Source organism: Lonchura striata, chromosome 20, assembly GCF_050655825.1.
Source record: "Lonchura striata isolate lonStrDom1 chromosome 20, ASM5065582v1, whole genome shotgun sequence".
In the NCBI taxonomy this organism is placed as follows: domain Eukaryota; kingdom Metazoa; phylum Chordata; class Aves; order Passeriformes; family Estrildidae; genus Lonchura; species Lonchura striata.
The window spans coordinates 8,429,457-8,446,400 of record NC_140722.1 but is presented as its reverse complement, the minus strand read 5'-3'; the positions used below and the strand labels follow the sequence as shown (position 1 = coordinate 8,446,400).

Sequence of the window (16,944 nt, the reverse complement as noted above, 5' to 3'; positions counted from 1 at the left end):
GACATGGCCTCTTGTATTCCCCATGCATTGCAAACAGGGGCAGGAGCATCAGGCAGCTGTGCCTCCAAGGGTCTGGGGTGTTTGTATGAGCTTGGAGTCACCCACCAGGTTCTCACGGGCTGGGTGTGGGACCTGTCCTCTTAATTAGGAGGGAAGTGGTGACGTGGTGGGAAAACTGCTCTGGTGTATAAAGTATAAAAATCATCTGAAGGAGCTGGATGTTGGAGACTGGGATTTGGCCAAGGCTTCAGCAAGAAAATGGTGGCAGGTGATTTTTCTGCTGGGGAGAACAAATTTACAGGATGGGAGCAACAGACTGGGATTTAACCAAGTGCTGTTGGAACACCTCCCTTTAGAGTCAGGGTAGGTTGAGAAACTGATGTAAAATCTACGTTCTCTGTCTGGATTTTGCAAAAACATTTTTTTATTTCAGTACTCAAAGCTCATCACCCTTATGTGCATGCCTTGAGAGCAAGGATTGGGAGGAGGAGAGAGGAGGTCTGGGTACAAAATCCTCTGTTCTTCTAGTTGGGCTGTACTCAATTTGTCATCAAAATAATTTGCTGAACAGAGACTAGGGCTGGAACTTAAAGGCAGCCAATGTTCTCCTGGACTTTCATGTTGATTGCAAGATCAAATTATCTGGTGAATAAATTCTTATGAAAAGGCTTGATGATGCTCTTAAGTCACAGCTTTGCTTCTCCCTTCTGTCTCCACTGGGAAACCTTTGCAGGTGCTTGTGTGACCTGGCCTGAACCTGGTAAGAACTCCTGGACCTGGGCAGGTCCTGCTGCTCCTGTGGTGGCCACATCACTCTGGATGCTCTTTTGATGATGGTGGAGTTTTTCCTTGTCTTTCCTCATCACCTTGCTGACACCTGTCATGACACGATGGCCGCTCATGGTGGAAGCCCTGGTTCTGATGGAAGCAGTTGAGCCAGACAGCCTGGCTGGTTTGTGTTTCAGCAGCATGGCTGGGATTCAGGTGGGGATGTTGTTCAGCCTTCCCTGCTGCTCGATTTAGCTGGGGTGTAGGGTTTCCCGGGAATGGGCCGGCTTTGCCCCCGCAGAGCCTCCCTTCCCAGGGTAAACGTAAAGGTTAAAGTGTGCTGCCGCAGTTGTGACAACGGCGTCGCCAGGGAACAGCGTGCTTGAGGCACTGCCAGATAGCCCCAGGACAGGCTGTTTCCCAGCTGCAGCCAATGTAGGCTCTGGTTTAAGTTCCTGAATGGGAAGGGAGGAGAAAAACCCCCAAACACAGGCTAAGTAGCCTGGGTAGTGGCTGGTTTGCAGAGCCCCGGAGCACTGTGCTGCTCCTTGGGCATGTGGTTTTGGACCAAGGCATCTGAAATCCTGGGGTGCAACAGATAGTGCCCTTCAATTCTACAATTCCTTCTTCCCAAAGGTCTGATTTCAGCTTATTTCTCTCTGCCCACAAATGAATTTTATCTGATAATTCCAAACCATGGTCCCCCATTGCCTTTGTAAAGCCAGTAATGGCTCCCCAGTACCTGCACCCAGGGCTTTGCTTCCTCACCTTGTGCCAGGAATTTGTGCCCAGACCAACCTTTCTCCCAGGGAGCGTGGAAGATTGCAAGCATCCCAGGAAGGCTGGCTGGTGTCCAGCTGCTTGCTCCTGCTCTCCTTGGAGAATTTTATCCTGGTATCCACCACACCAAGAGCTCCAAGGTGGCTGTGGGGCATGGCTCTGGCTCATGGGCTCCTGCCTCATGCTTGGGCATGGATGTGCTTCTTCCACCTCGGGTTTGCCAGGAGGGTGCAGAGCCAAAGGCTGGCGGAGTGGTGGCAGTACGTGCCTGAAGTGACACTGGTGGCCTCCAGGTGCCTGGCAGCCCTCAGCTGGAGGAGGAGAGAGGCAATTCCAAGCTGTATGTTGGCGATGACAGTCGATGGGCAGAGGCCCCGCTGGCCAGGCACAGCATCTGGCCAGTTATTCCTGACCGTGGCCCTACAGCGGCCAAGGTGGGGGACTCCCACTCATCACAGAGTGGTGCTTGTGCCAGGGCTAGGCAGCGTGTTTGTCATTGTCACCAAGAACTGTGGCTGCTGGTGATGCTCCCACCTCTGCTTGTACACAACTGCATCAACACATCAGTGAGCTGGAGCTGTGTGCCTGCTCCTGCATCATCCCTGCTAGTCCTCATCACATTCCCAGTCCTGCCATGGATTTCAAGAAAGGAGCTGGCCTGGTTAAAGCCACAAATTCCATCTGTGAAGGCTGGAGCAGGACAGCTCCATATCTGCTGAGCAGTCCCCAGCAGTTCAGTTGTTCCACTGAGCAAGTATTGCTCTTGCATTGAGGTGTTGATGGTGGGTGCCTCAGGCCAGGGACAGGTGGGACAGCAGCACCTCAAGGACAGAGGAACAGCTGTGATCCCTTCCTGGCTTTTCTCAATTTCAATGCCACATGTGAACCACTGGCAAAGTCTGACCCCAGGCTGTGGCACACAGATGCTGGTGGCTCACTGGGAGCTGGGATTTGCCAATGTGGAGCAGCAGAACTGCCTGAGCAGTGTTGGTCCTCCTGAGAGGTGCTTCAGGCAAATTGAGCACTGCTCTTGGAGGGCTGCTGCTGCTTGCTGGTTGTCTCAGCTCCATTATGGGTGGCACTGGCCAGGGCAGCCTCCCCACCTCCTTTGCTGCTGCAGCCTCCAGCCCTGCCACAGGTAAGGTTTAAACTAAGGAGAAAGCAAAGCAAGGTTTAAACAGCGAGGTTTGGTGTCACGCAGGACCTGAGCTTTGTGTGGCTGTGGGGTGGGGGGAACTGGGAGGCAGAACCAGGCTGCAGCTGGCAGGGTGGAGGAGCCCAGGGTAATCTCAGCCTCCCCAGGGGCACCTGGCCAGCCTGGGCCTTGGGAGAGTCACACTCCAGCAAATGCCAGGATTCAGCCCCACACAGTGCCTGAGGTGTGTCCTGGGGTGCAGCACCCCAGAAAGAGCTGGCAATGCCTGTACACACAGCCCAACCCCTCTGCAGCCTCCAGCTCCTCTGTTTCTTTCCCTGATTCCCAAAACACTTGATTTTGCAGGAAGTCTTTTAACCGTTGCTAGGGAAGGCTGCAGCTGCTGGCCATGCCCAGTTCCCAGCTGCTGTCCCCTTCATCAAGGCGCAGTGGCAGTGCCCAGAGGTGCCACACCATGCCCACAGGGTACAGGGTCCTTTGGAGCTGCTCTCCCAAAGGGCCAGTGCCAGTGGGCAGAGCTGGCCACAGCTCACCAGCACAGGGACCAGCACCATCACCAGCTGCTCCTGGCCACCATCCCCGTGGGTTGGCCAGTATCCTTGTGTCACCTGTGGGCACTTTGGAGGGCCTTAGTCACCTGAATCCTGTCCAGCTCACCCAGGCCACCCCCATGGGATGGTTTTGGGGTGCCACCGTGTCCAGTGCCAGCCCTCCCTGTGGTGCTGTGCTGGAGCGGGAGGCGAATCCATCCCTTCCCCCTGCCCCTTATGTGTGTGTCCCCAGCCCACGGGGGACAGGCGAGAGTGGCGTGTCCTTTGAACGGGCTCCAGCAGTAACAGGTGCTGGGAAAGGCGAAGTGGGCCGGCTCCCGCTGCTGTAAAGGATCCTCCTCTGCCCGGCTAATCCGGCTCCGTTACACCCGGGATAGAAGAGGCTGCTCCCTCCCTCCGGCACTGCCACAGCGCGGATGCTGCCCCCCTGACCACCCACTGCACCAGCACCAGGTAACGGGGCCGGGGGGGTCTCCATGGCTTCTGATTTGGGGTGTAGTGGTGGGGGGTCCTGCGGATAGTGCAGCCCCCAGCCCAGGGAAGAACACCTCCATCCCCACGGGCTTCCTGTGCTGAGCTGTGGGATGTGGGAACGCTCTCCCAGGGACTGCTCTGCTACACCTCCTGTTCTAGTAGGCCAGCAAACAGCTTCCCTGCTACTGGGATGGTCGCTGCTGGGTTTATTCTGGGGCTGGGCTGTCCTGGGCTCTGGACGGCTGCACAGGGAGGTGTTTTGGGACAGAGTGAGGAAAGATGACGGGCACAGGAGGGCAGTGGAGCCCAGGGCAGAACAACCCAGGGGATTTGGGGATCAGGTGCTGGGCTGGAGGCCAGTGTAGGTACAGGTACCAACAGGTGCCCTTGGCAGAGCTGGTGCCCCTGGGCAGGGGCACGAGCAGCGCTGGCGGCTGCTGGGTGTGGGGGTTGTGTGGCCCCTGAGCAGATGGGGCTTGCCTGCATGGCTGGACCTCCTGTGGGGAGCAATGGTGGGGCCGTGCCGGGAATGCTCACCTCTCCTGATCCCCACTGCCAGCCGGGGCCAGAGCCGCTGTCTCCTGCCCTGCCATGGTGGGATGTGGCCTTGAATTGTCACCCTGGCTGTTCGCACGTCGGAGGCCCCAGGCACCTGGTGACAGGTGCCGGGGTCAGGCCATCGATCAGTCACCGCGGGGCAGATATCGGGGCACAATGGGACCGGTGGCCACGTGGGGTCCCTGGATCGGTGCCACCGGCCCGGGAGCCGCCGGCTGGGTGGCAGGGGCACGGTTCCCGGCTGCATGGGAGCAGCCCACCCCTGCAGCAGCGCACCCCTGCAGCAGCGCACCCCTGCAGCAGCGCACCCCTGCAGCAGTTCACCCCTGCAGCAGCGCACCCATGCAGCAGCGCACCCCTGCAGCAGCGCACCCATGCAGCAGTTCACCCCTGCAGCAGCGCACCCCTGCAGCAGTTCACCCCTGCAGCAGCGCACCCATGCAGCAGCAGAGCCTCTGCCTGAGCCCTGCCGTTCCCTCTGCAGGGCATCGGGTCCGGCGAGCCCTCAGCTGCTGCTTTCTCTCCCGCAGGAGCCTCGCCGGACCGGGAGCACCGCAGGGCACCTGGAGTGTCCCATGGAGCGGGGTGGAGGCGCGGGTGATGCCGACACCGGCGGGGCTGGCGGCCCCCGGGCTGCCCAGCCACAACGGGGGACAGCGCCAGCCGCCACCGTGGCACAGCACAAAGGCACAGATGAGCCTGGGCAGGAGAAGGCTGGTGGAGGGACGAGCGAGCCCGAGCAGGAGACAGCCCTGGCTGCTCCAGAGCTCCAGCATGGACGGGAAGCTGTTCCAGGAGAGGAGGCTTCGGCTGTGCAGCATGATGGAGGACAGGCAGCATCTGATGGAGGACAGGCAGCATCCACAGAGGAGAAGGTGCTGGCTGCCACTGAGGCCCAGGGTGTAGGGAAGGATGAGAACAAGAAGCCTGGGGAGAAGAAAGCTCCAGCTGCAGGAGAGCTCGAAGGAGGAAAGGCTTCAGCTGCTGCAAAGGCTGAGGATGGAGGGAAGGATGAGCCCATGGAGGGGAAGGGCCAGGCTGTAATTGAGGCACAGGATGGAGGAAAGGACAAGTCCAAGAAGGAGGAAATACCTGGTGGGTCAGGGGCTGAGAGTGGTAGAAAAGCAGAGTCCACTGAGGAGAAGGCTCTGGCTGCAGCAAACTCAAAAGGAGGGAAGGCAAAACCTGTGGAGGAGACACCCTTGGCTGCAGCTCAGGCTCAGGATGGAGGCAAAGGAGAGCCTGCAAAGGAGAAAATCACAGTGGTTGCAAAACAGGAGGTCCCAGCCACTGCTAAAGCTCTGGATGAAGGGAAGCAAGATGCAAAGGCAGAGCAAGCCCCAGCTGATACCAAGCCTGCAAAGGAGAAAACCACAGCTGCTGCAAAGGAGAAGGCCCCAAATGCTGCAAAGGCTCAGAGTGGGAAGAATAAAGAGGTAAAGGCAGAAAAAGCCCCAGCAGTTAAAAAGGCTCCGGATGGAGGCAAAGAGGAGCCCACAAAGGAGAAGCCTCCAGCTCCAGTGAAGGAAAAAGCCCCAGATTCAGTGAAGGAGAAAGCTGCAATTCCTGCAAAGGAGAAAGCCCCAGATACTGCTAAGGCTCAGGATGGAGAGAAGGCAGCAGCAAAGGCAGAGAAAACACCAGCTGAAAAAATGGCTCAAGGTGGAGGCAAAAAAGAGCCTGCAGAGGAGAAATCCCCAGCAGCTGTGAAGGTGCAGGATGGAGGGAAGAAAACTGCAAAGGTGGAAAAATCCACAGTTGCATCAAAAGCTGGGGATGAAGGGAAAGATTCTAAAAAGGAGAAGGTCCCAACTACTGCAAAGGCTCAGGATGGAGGGAAGAAAACTGCAAAGGTGGAAAAATCCACAGTTGCATCAAAGGCTGGGGATGAAGGGAAAGATTCTGAAAAGGAGAAGGTCCCTGCTGCTGCAAAGGCTCAGGATGGAGGGAAGAAAGCTGCAGAGGTGGAGCCTCCCACGCCTGGAGCAGAGGCTGGGGATGGGGCTGTGGAGCCCACGGAGGCAGCGGCCATGGCTGTTGTGAAGGCTCAGGGTGAAGGGGAGGAAGTGTCCAAGGGGACAGAGGGACAGCCACCAACGATCCCCGAGGCCCCGCGCCCAGCTCTGCTGCAGAGCCTGAGCTGCCCAGCTGCCTGCCACAGGTACCCACACCCTGCTGGGATGGGGGGATCCCCCTCACTGCTCCAGGCAGCCCGGGGTCTCTGGGTGCTGGGCTCGGGAGCTGATGGCTGGGCTCTGCTCACCTGCCACTCCTGCTTCCAGGCAGGAGCAGCCCTGGGCAGAGGTGGCAGAGATGGAGACAATAGAAGAGGAGTCCACGATGGTGGAGCTGAAAGAGGGTCTGACAGAGCCTGGCTCTGGCCCACCAGCCCTGGGGGACCTACAGCCCCTGGAACCCCCTGGCACCCCTCAGGAAAGGACATTGCCCAGTGCCACAGCACAGCCCCCAGATCCTGCTGGGGTGGTGGAGCAGCCTGGACCTGTGGTGGAACCATCTTTGACAGAGGCAAAGCCACCCCCCAGCCCCTACCTCACCCCCGATTTTGGGAAGGAAGACCCTTCTGAGATATTGGGTAAGGTCATGAGGTAGCTGTCTTTTCCTTATCCTCTGGACACTCTGTGGAGTGACAGCCGGGGAACCCCTGGCCCTGCCTGCTGCCCACACTGCCCTCCGTGCTGCCAGCTCCTGTCCTTGGCTTGTCACCTGCCCGGTGGCCTCCGAGCTCCCCTTTCACTGTAAACAGGGCTAAATACGTCGCGTCCCTCCTGGCCTGCTCTGGCCACACTGACTGTGAGGAAGAGGAGCCTGGGGAGTGACAGTGACTGTCTGGCTGGTGGCAGGGGACAGCATGTCCTCATATCCTGCACCACTGTCCTTGTGGGGATGGCAGGGCTTTGGGGCAGTGGGTGCTTGTGGGGATCCCTGTGAGGCTGGGTCCTGCCCTCAGCTGGGAAAGGGTGGCTCAGGAATGTGTGCACGGAGTGCTCCTGAGTGGGATCTGTCCTGGGACTATGAGCAGGAGGTGGTGGCATGGAAGGAGGAATTGGCCTGGAGAGGGTGACAGACAATGACATGGCCTGGAAAGGGTAAATGTGACGTGTGGGTTGGTGGGGGTGGCTGTTGTCAAGTAAGGTGGGTGCTGTGCAATGGGATGGGTGCCATGGAGGTGAGTGGGTTCCATGGAGCAGGCTTGGTGCCATGCAGCAGGACAATGCTGTGGGCAATAGCCAGGGACCCTTCCAGGGTTGCTGCATTATCCAGTGCAACCCCAGGCTGGGGCTGTGAACCTCTGGCTCACAGCCCAGCACGCAGTGCCTGGCCACATCCTGTACCCACAGGCTTGGCTGGGTGCCTGTCTTCACTCCACATCAGGGCAGCCCGGGGTACCCAGAGTGGGGTCCCCTGGACAGCAGATCCCCTTCTCACCTCATCCTTTCTCTTGGGCAGATGATGTCCCTCCGCCGCCAGCACCCTTCGCTCATCGCATCGTCACCCTGCGCTCCGCCAGCGTCAGCTCCCAGTTCAGCCTCAACTCCAAGAACATCCTGGGAGGGTAAGGAGTGGCCCCAGTGCTTCTCCTGGCACTGTCCAAGCTGCTCTCCAGCCTTGGGCAGTGGTCTTGTGTCAGTGGTCATGATGTGTGGGTGCTTGGGGCAGTGCAGAGCAGCACCACAGTGAGGTGTGGGGGTCCCCAGCAGCCTGGGTGGCTGATGGTGGGGGCACTTCTCCCTCTCTCCCTTCCTCCTTCCCTCCACAGGGGCAAGTTTGGTGAAGTCCACACGTGCACAGAGAAGGAGACGGGGCTCAAGCTGGCAGCCAAAGTGATCCGGAAGCAGGGAGCAAAGGACAAGGTCTGAATGATGCCGGGCAGGTGGTGGCAGTGTTACACTCTGCGTGCCCCTGGTGTGGGGACACAGCCCGTCCCAGTGGCACAGCCAGGGCTGACACCCCACACGGGGCTCCTTCTGCAGGAGATGGTGCTGCTGGAGATCGACGTGATGAACCAGCTGAACCACCACAATCTCATCCAGCTCTACGATGCCATCGAAACGCCCCGGGAGATCATCCTCTTCATGGAATTGTGAGTGCCTGTGCCTACCTTGGGGCTGTCCAACCCCAAAGTGCTCCATCCCACTCTGGCTCTGCTCAGCACCCCCTTGGTAGAGCCGGGCCAGTCTCCTCAGGAGGGCAAGGAGCTCTACAGGAGGATGGCTTGGGGCAGAGAGTTCTCCCAAAGTGACCCCCTGGTCCGTCTCCATGCAGCGTGGAGGGTGGCGAGCTCTTCGAGCGGATCATCGACGACGACTACCACCTGACGGAGGTGGACTGCATGGTGTTCGTGCGGCAGATCTGCGAGGGCATCCGCTTCATGCACCACATGGGCGTCCTCCACCTCGACCTCAAGGTGTGGGGCTGGGGGCTGACAATGACAGGGCCAAGGGTGACAGCAGGACACTGTGGGAGGGACACCTGCGGGTCAGCATTGCTCTGGTGGGGGTCAGCTGCAGGACCCATGGGCTGCTGGACCTGTGCAGTGGGGATGTCCCCTCCTGGTGGTGAGGCAATGGTCACCCTGTCCCCACAGCCTGAGAACATCCTCTGCGTCGCTGCCACCGGGCACATGGTGAAGATCATCGACTTTGGGCTGGCTCGAAGGTGAGGTTTTCTTTCTCAGCTCTGTCCCTGTTCCCCTTCCACCCTTCATCTGTGTGTGCCTTTGGGTACCAGGAGCCTCAGGACCTGCTCTAGGCCATTATTTTGCCTATGGCACTCCCTGACTAGCTGGGGAGGGCAGCATCTGCTGAGAGGGGGGCAGTGGTTTGGGGGAGCAGCCTGTCCCCATTGTACTGACTTGCACCCCTCCTCGGTTGCAGGTACAATCCCAATGAGAAGCTGAAAGTGAACTTTGGCACCCCTGAATTCCTCTCCCCTGAGGTGGTCAACTACGAGCAGGTCTCCTACACCACGGACATGTGGAGCATGGGTGTGATCACCTACATGCTGTACGTCAGGCTGGGCAGGGGCTGTCAGAGCCGTGCTGGGGAGCTGCAGAGCTGGGGCACAGCTCCTCTGGGTGCAGAGCTGTCCCAGGCACCTGGCTGCTTGGTGGCAGGGGTGGGGGGGTGGGTCCTGGATGTGGAGGGGGCTGTGTGTGGCTGGGGGAGCATGAAGAGGCTCAGGATGGTGGCAGCACATCCCTGGAACATCCCTGGCCAGACTGGCTCTGTTCCAGGGGGTCTGGGAGGTGCTGAAGCCTGAGAGCACCTGACTCCTCACCTCTCTGCACCCCCAGGCTCAGCGGCCTCTCTCCCTTCTTGGGTGACGATGACACCGAGACACTCAACAATGTCCTAGCTGCCAACTGGTATTTCGACGAGGAGACCTTTGAGAGTGTCTCCAATGAGGCCAAGGACTTTGTCTCCAACCTCATCATCAAGGATAAGAGGTGTGAGGCTGGCAGTGGCCATGGGGTCCTGGGATGGGCATCCCCAGAGCTGGCTTGGGTACCACATGCTGCCTCTTCACCAGAGCCAGCAGCATCCCCTGAGTCCTGCATTAACCCCATGGGGCTCTGCCCCACTCTGATTGTCCCCAACAGAGCCCTGTATCCCTGCAGGGACACCTGTCCCAAGCAGGATGTGCTGGAGCCCTCAGCATCCTGCCCTGCCCCACCAGTCCCTGGGCACATCCTTCCATCTGGCTCCTGCCTGCAGGGCTGTGGGGTTTTGGGGCTCTGGAGTGGCTGGAGATGGGGGTGGTTGGGGGTGAGGGGCTTGATGTGGGCTCATCTTTCTCCCAGTGCTCGGATGAGTGCTGACCAGTGCCTGCAGCATCCCTGGCTCAACAACCTGGCAGAAAAAGCCAAACGCTCCAACCGGCGGCTCAAGTCCCAAGTGCTGCTCAAGAAATACGTCATGAGGCGCCGCTGGAAGGTGCGGGGTCTGGCCAGGGCATGAGGGTCAGCAGCTTCTGAGGGGGCTGGGAGGGGGCTGCCAGACTCCTCCTGTCCTGATGGATGGCATCTGGAGTATGGAGAATGGCTCCGTCTTGCTGTGCTGCTGGCAGCTGGGACACAGGGCTGGGGACCCTTGAGCAGGGATGCCCCTATCAAGCATAGGTCCCTTTGTGGTGGTTATTCCTGAGCTGATCCCAAGGGCAGCTTTTAGGGGCAGGAGTAGCGTCAGGCCCCAGAGTGGAGTCTGGCTCAACCTTTGGTGCCACAGCCCTTGCCAGAGAATGAGAATCTTTCTTCTCCCCTTTCACAGAAAAATTTCATCGGGGTGTGCGCTGCCAACCGCTTCAGGAAGATCACCAGCTCAGGGTCCCTGACAGCGCTGGGCATCTGAGCTGGGCTCCCAGGAGAGCCGAGGCCAGAAAGGAGCCACTTGAGGGACCCCCACCAGTCTGGAGCAGCTCTGTCGAGCTGGTCCCACTGCGCTCAGGACCACATCACTGCTGGGTCTCAGACTGTGAGGCTGCTCCGGAGTGAAGGTTTCTGATCTCAGCTCTGGCCCTGGCCTGGCTGTGTGATGCCTGACCTGCAGCATCTCTGCTCTGCTCACGCTTCCTTCTCGTGCCCTCGGAGGAGGAAGGCCATTCCGGTGTGATCCCGCTGCCTCGGCCACCTGGTGCTTGCTGCTTTTGGACTCAAAATGTGCCTCTCTGCCTGTAAATGCCGCAGCCCTGCCTGCCTTCACTGCCGCTGGCCCCTGCACTGCCCGGCCTCCCTTCCCAGCTCTGCGGCTCGGCGATGATCCTGGAGCACCCCGCGGACCCTCACCCCGGTGCTTTGGCACCGGAGCCGGGGCTCAGGCACCTCCTCCTGGCCAGCTGGCCATGTGGGAGCGGAGCTGGCCCGAGCTGCTGCTCGCACAGGAAGGGAGGAAGCAGCAAGCACGCTTCCAGCGGCGTCCCCAGCTGGGAGCCAACGAGGAAAGAAGGAGGCTTTGTGTTCCTCCTGCCCTCCCTGCCCTTCGGTTCTGCCAGCGGGGGAAAAACACAACCTCTGCTTCACCCGTCCCCGGCAGATCGCGATGAGCGAGGCGGGCTAATGCAGAGCAGCTGGGCCGCGCTCCCCGCTCCGGCCGCACCGCTCAGCCGACCACCAACGCACCGGAACCGCTCCCCCGCCCGAGCGGGGCTCCGCGGGACTGCTGCGACCGGGGAGAGGGTGCTGCTCCAGCCCCGCGCCTTGTCCCGACCCCCGTCCTCTCTGCCTGCCCCCCTTGGGCCTCCCCGGTGCTGCCAGAGGATGGGCATCCCCTGGGATTTGCAGCATCCAGCCTTGCCCACTGCAGGAGGGGATGGGGTTGGCAAGAGGTCCCCTAGCTTTGGTTTTGCCATGGCTAAGCCGCCCCCAAGTCAAGGCTGTGTGTTTGCTCTGGAGCTGCCTCTGCCCGCTGTGCCTGCTGGAAAAACACTGGGGAGAGGCACGGGGAATCATTGCTGCCCACCCCACACTGGCTGCAGCAAGGGGAAGGGGCTTCAGCCTTGTCCCCACCGGGCAGAAGCCACGGCTGGTGGGACCCTGCCCCATAATGGAGCCCTCCACAGTGCTCACCTTCTTGTAAATAAATGTACAGGTCTGCCCACAGCTCACACCTGCCACTCTGGGGGCTGGGGAGGCCCTGCTCCCACCTGTGGGGCCTGACAGTCACAGGATAAGTGAGATGGGAAGCAGAATCTCATCTCTGTGGTAGAGGGAATGGGTCCAAGCTGTGCTGTGGACAGGGACCACCTGGTACATCCTGGGCAGGGCTGTGCAGGCATAGTGCCAAGGGTTTCTGGTCTACACACCCAACAGCTCTGAGCACCCCAGGGGGATGGGGGAAGGGAAAATGACCGGATGGATGGGGGATGGATCAGCTGTCATTCAGACGTCTCTTCACATCTTCAGCATCTGCCCATATCGGGTGGGATGCCCAGGCAAGGGCGGGTGGGTGCGGGTGTCCCTTTGCCCAGGGGAGCTGTGGCTGGCTCTGAAGTGGTTAAAGCTGCCAGAGCCGGGACTCCAGCTCCCGCCGCAGGCGTCCCTCCCAGCCGCTTCCTGCCGGCAGCCTTTGACCGGTTCCTGTCGGTGACCACCCCGCAGGCCTGGACGCCAGCGCAGCCCCATCTGGTTTGAGTTACGCTCCACGGCGGTGACGTCTCCTTCCTGTCTGGCCCCAGGAGCCGCGCATCGCCCCGGTCCCGGCCCTGGCCCCGGACGGCCACAGGGGCTGCAGGGCACTGCAGTGGGGTGGCCACGGGGCTTCCAGATGGGCCATCAGCCCCGGACATTCCTGGCATCCTGATCTGCTGTAGGGGATCAGTTCCTGAATGCAGCCCTGGGTGTGCACATCTGCGGCAGAGGGATGCACAGACACCAGCACAACCCAGGGTGTGGGACCTCTACCCCACAGCCCAGTTTGGTCTCTCCAGTCCCCTCCTTCCTACCCTGGGGCTCTACAGAGACACACACTGGGGCTGGATGAATGGGGCCACAGGGCTGACACCCATGGAAGTAGCTGTGATCCCATCCTATGCTCCCAACAGATAGCTCGTGAGCCCCTGAAGCTGCTTGGAATTGACTGGTCCCATTGGAGCTAAATGCTCCTGGTCCAGCACACATCCAGCCAGGTCCATCCCTTATACGTGGGGTCCTCATCACCCCCACGGATGCACGGCGCAGTCTGGATGTGCACGCGTGTGTCCTCAGCATCCATCCCCGGAGCGTGGAGCAGCACACATTCCACATGCACCCTGTCCCTGTGGCACGCACCCTGCTGCAGAAGGAAGGATCCCCGCAGGCAGTGCGGGGAGAGGAGGGGAGCGGGCAGACCTCCGGCACCTGGCAGCGCCGCCGGCAGCGCAGCAGGTTCGCCCCGTGACCGGGTGCAGCGAGGCCCGGCCGCGGCACGGCCCAGGATGGGAACGGGCGAGCGGGCGGGGGATCGGGCCACCCACAGCGAGCCGGGAGCGAGCCAGGGAGGAGGCAGAGCTGGGAGAACAGCGGGTCCATGACCGGCAGTCAGGGTGAGGACGGGAAAGGGGAGCGCTGGGAGAGCGCACGGCTCTGATCTGCGCTCCCGGGCAGCGCAGGACAGGAGCGCCCATCCCTATCCCTAGCGGCTGCTGCAGTTTGGGGGACAGCGAGATGGGCCACGCTGCTCCCAGCACAGGGACCCCATCTCGGGCACAGCATGGGGCCGGGGCCGTGTGTTCCCAGCCGCGGCGGGCGATGGGCCCGGCCACGCTGCGTGGGAACCAGACGGCCCCCGGGCACGGCTGCTTCCTCCCGCGCCCCCGGGGACCGTGCGAAGGAGGGGGCTGAGGTCAGCCGCGCTCGCCGCCGGCCGCTCCGGAGACGCCAGCATGATGTAGGCGCTCAAATATTGTTTTCCACTGGGTAGGGGAAAAAAAAGGGAGAAAAGAGCGGCCTAGGGCTGAGTGGCAGTCCCCGACGATGAAGGGCGGCCCCCCTGCCCTGCCCGGGGCTGGGACTCAGCCATGGCGCAGCAGCAGCAGACTGCGGGCTGATAACAGAGCGGCCGCGGCCGCGGTGCTCCCGGTCCCCGAGTGACGGCAGTGTTCCTCCGTGCCAGCACGGCCCCCGCAGAGACCCCCGAGACTGGCCAAACTGGAGTCCCCCTGGCCTTGGGGAGCTGGGGGGACTTTGACACAAATTTGGTCTTCACATCAGCACGGAGAGCCCCTGCCAACGCTGTGTCTATCCTAGGGCTGGCTGTGCCATGGGGTCTGGGTGTTGCTGCTCCTGGGGAGGTCCCGCTCCCAGCCTGGGGTTGGCAGGATGAGGGGTGCAAGCACAGCCCCCTCATTTTTCCAGCATTACTCTGGCCCCACTCCTGTGCTCAGAGGTGCTGACTTGGGTGTTCCAGCGCTGTGTGGGAAGGAGCTGGTGGCCAGGTCCCATCCTGGGGCTGTGTGGGGACCCTGCCCACTCCAATGGCCCCAGTTGGGCCAGTTGGGGCATATCCCTGTGCCCAGCCCAGTGTGAACAGCGGTGACTCAGCTGGTGCCTCTTCACTGGCAGCCACCCTGCATGATTCAGGTTGGAGGAATCCACTTTCCAGGCTGTTCCCATCAGAGCTGCAGCCCCTGGCACAGCCCATCTTTGGGGCTGCCCTGGTCTCGGAGTCTGCAGGGACTAGTTGGAATTCCAGCCAAGCACTGACACAGCCACAAGCAAGGACAGAGAGGGGAGGGAGCCCTGTCCCCCCATAGCAAAGCCTCCACACTGTGCTACAACCCCTGGTGCCTCCCTGCAAACTCTGGGGCAACACGGGTTCATTTGCAGGGCCACACACAGAGGCTGGTGCCACGTGTGACATCCTGTGAAAAAAACAGCTTGGAGGGGTCCCAGGCCCAGGGAGGTGACAGTGAGGCTCCACTGGGGGATAACTTCTGCTGCAGCCCATTCCCCTGACCCCCAGGAACGAAGTTCCCTCGTACTACCATGGGATGGTGCTTCAGGGGCTCCTGGCCCCACACTGTGGCAGGACCCTGTCCCCAGCATCTCTCTGGGACACACGACCTGGGTGTAGGTGCCCTGACCAAGGCCATTCCCCATCCCCACATGGCCTCACCATTCAGTCAGTGCTCACTGATGGAGGGACTGGTGGGGATGGAGGCTGGCCTTGGGCACATGTGCCCCCCAGCCAGCACCTGGGCTGGGGCTGAGGATCCCCAGCTTGCCCCTGCCCACTGCCCACCTCGAATGGGGCATAGAGACCACAGAGGCAGCGTTGGGGAATGTGCTTTATTAGGTGCTGGGTTTTCCCGGGGTGGGGAGTCCCTCACTCAAAGAAGAACATGCCGGGTGTCCGGTAGAGGCAGGGGGGCAGCCCCAGGGGGTAGCCATTCCCCCCCTGCAGTGGGATCGTGGTCCCCGGCCCCCATGGCTCCTTCTGCTCACTTGCCCGTGGCCCCATGGCCCCGAAGGGTGGCTGGCGGGGGGCGGTGGAGGCCGGGGGGGCTGCAGCCAGGAGATGCTCCAGCGCTGTGCTGCAGGGCCGCTCCTTCACGCAGAAGCTCAGCGCCTGCACCCGGCACTGATAGCTGCTGCCCAGCGCCTCGGGGCCCGGCCGGCTGAAGGAGCCGAACACGGGCAGGTGGGGCTGCGTGTAGCCCTCTCCCTCCAGGAAGCACGATGGGGAGGGCTTGCCCGTGCCCAGCAGGTTGCCAGGGAATGCAGGTGGCACCTGCCCGAATGGCTGACATGGCCCCAACCCAGTGGCAGCCAGCTCCTTGCCTTCCAGCTGCTCTGGGGGGGTGTCTGGGGTGGCCGGTGAGTCCTGCGGGGGGTCCCTGTGCTGGGTGGGCAGCAGGGCAGGCAGCAGGGCAGGGTGCTGGTGCTGGGCCGGGCGCTCGCTGGGCAATGGGTACTGACCTGGCCGGGGCAGCTGCAGCGCCGCCGGGAGCCCCCCGAAGACAGTCTCCTTGGGCGGGCGGCTCTCGGGGGGCGTGAAGAACGGCCCCTTGGGCTGTGCCATTTCCGGCAGGTACAGGCAGGGCTGCCTGGCCTTGGGTGGCTGACGCCGGGCCCAGGGCTCGGTGCACCCCGGCGCCCCGGCGCCCTCTGAGAGAGCGGCAGGGCTCGGCAGGCGTCCTGTGGCCGACGGCGAGCTGTAGCCCCCCTCTGCCTTCCCCTCGTCCGGCAGCGGGGCAGCGGGCAGCCCTTGCCCCTGCTGCCTGGGGGTCTTGCCGCGCCCCTCGTCTCCCTCAGTGCCCGGTGCGTCCCGCACACCCTTCTTCCTGGTGAAGCGCCGGCGGCGCCGCAAGAAGCTGCCGTTCTCAAACATGTTGTAGCAGTCGGGGTCGAGGGTCCAGTAGTTGCCCTTTCCCGGTTTCTTGTCGTCACGGGGCACCTTGACGAAGCACTCGTTGAGGGAGAGATTGTGGCGGATGCTGTTCTGCCAGCCCTGCTTGTTCTCGCGGTAGAAGGTGAAGCGGCCCATGATGTAGCGGTAGATGCCGCTGAGGGTGATGCGCTGCTCGGGCGCGCTCTGGATGGCCATGGTGATGAGGGCGATGTAGCTGTAGGGTGGCTTGGTGGCCTCAGCGCTGGGGAAGGTGCCGCCGGCCGGCTCAGGGGCCGGAGGGCTGCGCAGCGCCGCGTCGCCGACGGGGAGGTCGGGCTGCATCCTCCCTGCCGGCCCCGCCGCTCGGCTCCGCCGCTGATCCCGCCGGCCCCGCTCTGCCGCACGGCCCCAGCACGGCCCGTTAAAGCCCCGCCGGCGAGGGGGCGGCGGGCCCCTCCTCTGAGGGGCCGCCCAGGGCGGAGCAGGGCTCTGCCGTCCAGCACCGGTCCCTGCGGACAGACAAACGGATGCGCCGCCAAGACCTGCGGCCGGCAGCCAGTGGCCCCGCGGTTGGCACGGCCCCGGCCTCCCCAGGGCAGAGGCGGGCGCAGCCCCCGGCTTCCCCAGCCCCCTTTCCCACGGAAGGTTCCCACGACCTGGTTCTCATCCTGTCCTGCTCACGGTGAGCAGCCGGGCTCTGGCTGGGTCTGGAGTGAGGCTGAGTGAGGGATGTTGGCAGGACTGAGGTGCTGCCTGCCCTCGGATGCCCATCTGCCCCCTGCCCACCCCAGTGCCTCAGCCCCTGCCCCCAGCCTGGCCTTGTGCTGGCTCCTGT

General features: G+C 62.0%; 2 protein-coding genes across 2 annotated transcripts; one reads left to right on the top strand and one right to left on the bottom strand.

Moving 5' to 3' along the window:
* The first annotated feature begins 3,542 nt into the window (after positions 1–3,542).
* MYLK2 (myosin light chain kinase 2) lies at positions 3,543–12,479 on the top strand. The gene is made up of 12 exons (XM_085557763.1): positions 3,543–3,708; positions 4,818–6,448; positions 6,570–6,880; positions 7,756–7,861; positions 8,066–8,159; positions 8,280–8,389; positions 8,572–8,713; positions 8,894–8,964; positions 9,183–9,311; positions 9,602–9,754; positions 10,109–10,241; positions 10,575–12,479. The coding sequence occupies exons 2-12, from the start codon at positions 4,863–4,865 to the stop codon at positions 10,653–10,655; spliced, it is 2,916 nt and encodes a 971-aa protein (XP_085413889.1). The 5' UTR covers positions 3,543–3,708; positions 4,818–4,862; the 3' UTR covers positions 10,656–12,479.
* Positions 12,480–15,053: 2,574 nt separating this feature from the next.
* On the bottom strand, positions 15,054–16,763 carry FOXS1 (forkhead box S1). The gene has a single exon (XM_021527407.4). The coding sequence runs from the start codon at positions 16,449–16,451 to the stop codon at positions 15,105–15,107; it is 1,347 nt and encodes a 448-aa protein (XP_021383082.2). The 5' UTR covers positions 16,452–16,763; the 3' UTR covers positions 15,054–15,104.
* Positions 16,764–16,944: the final 181 nt, after the last annotated feature.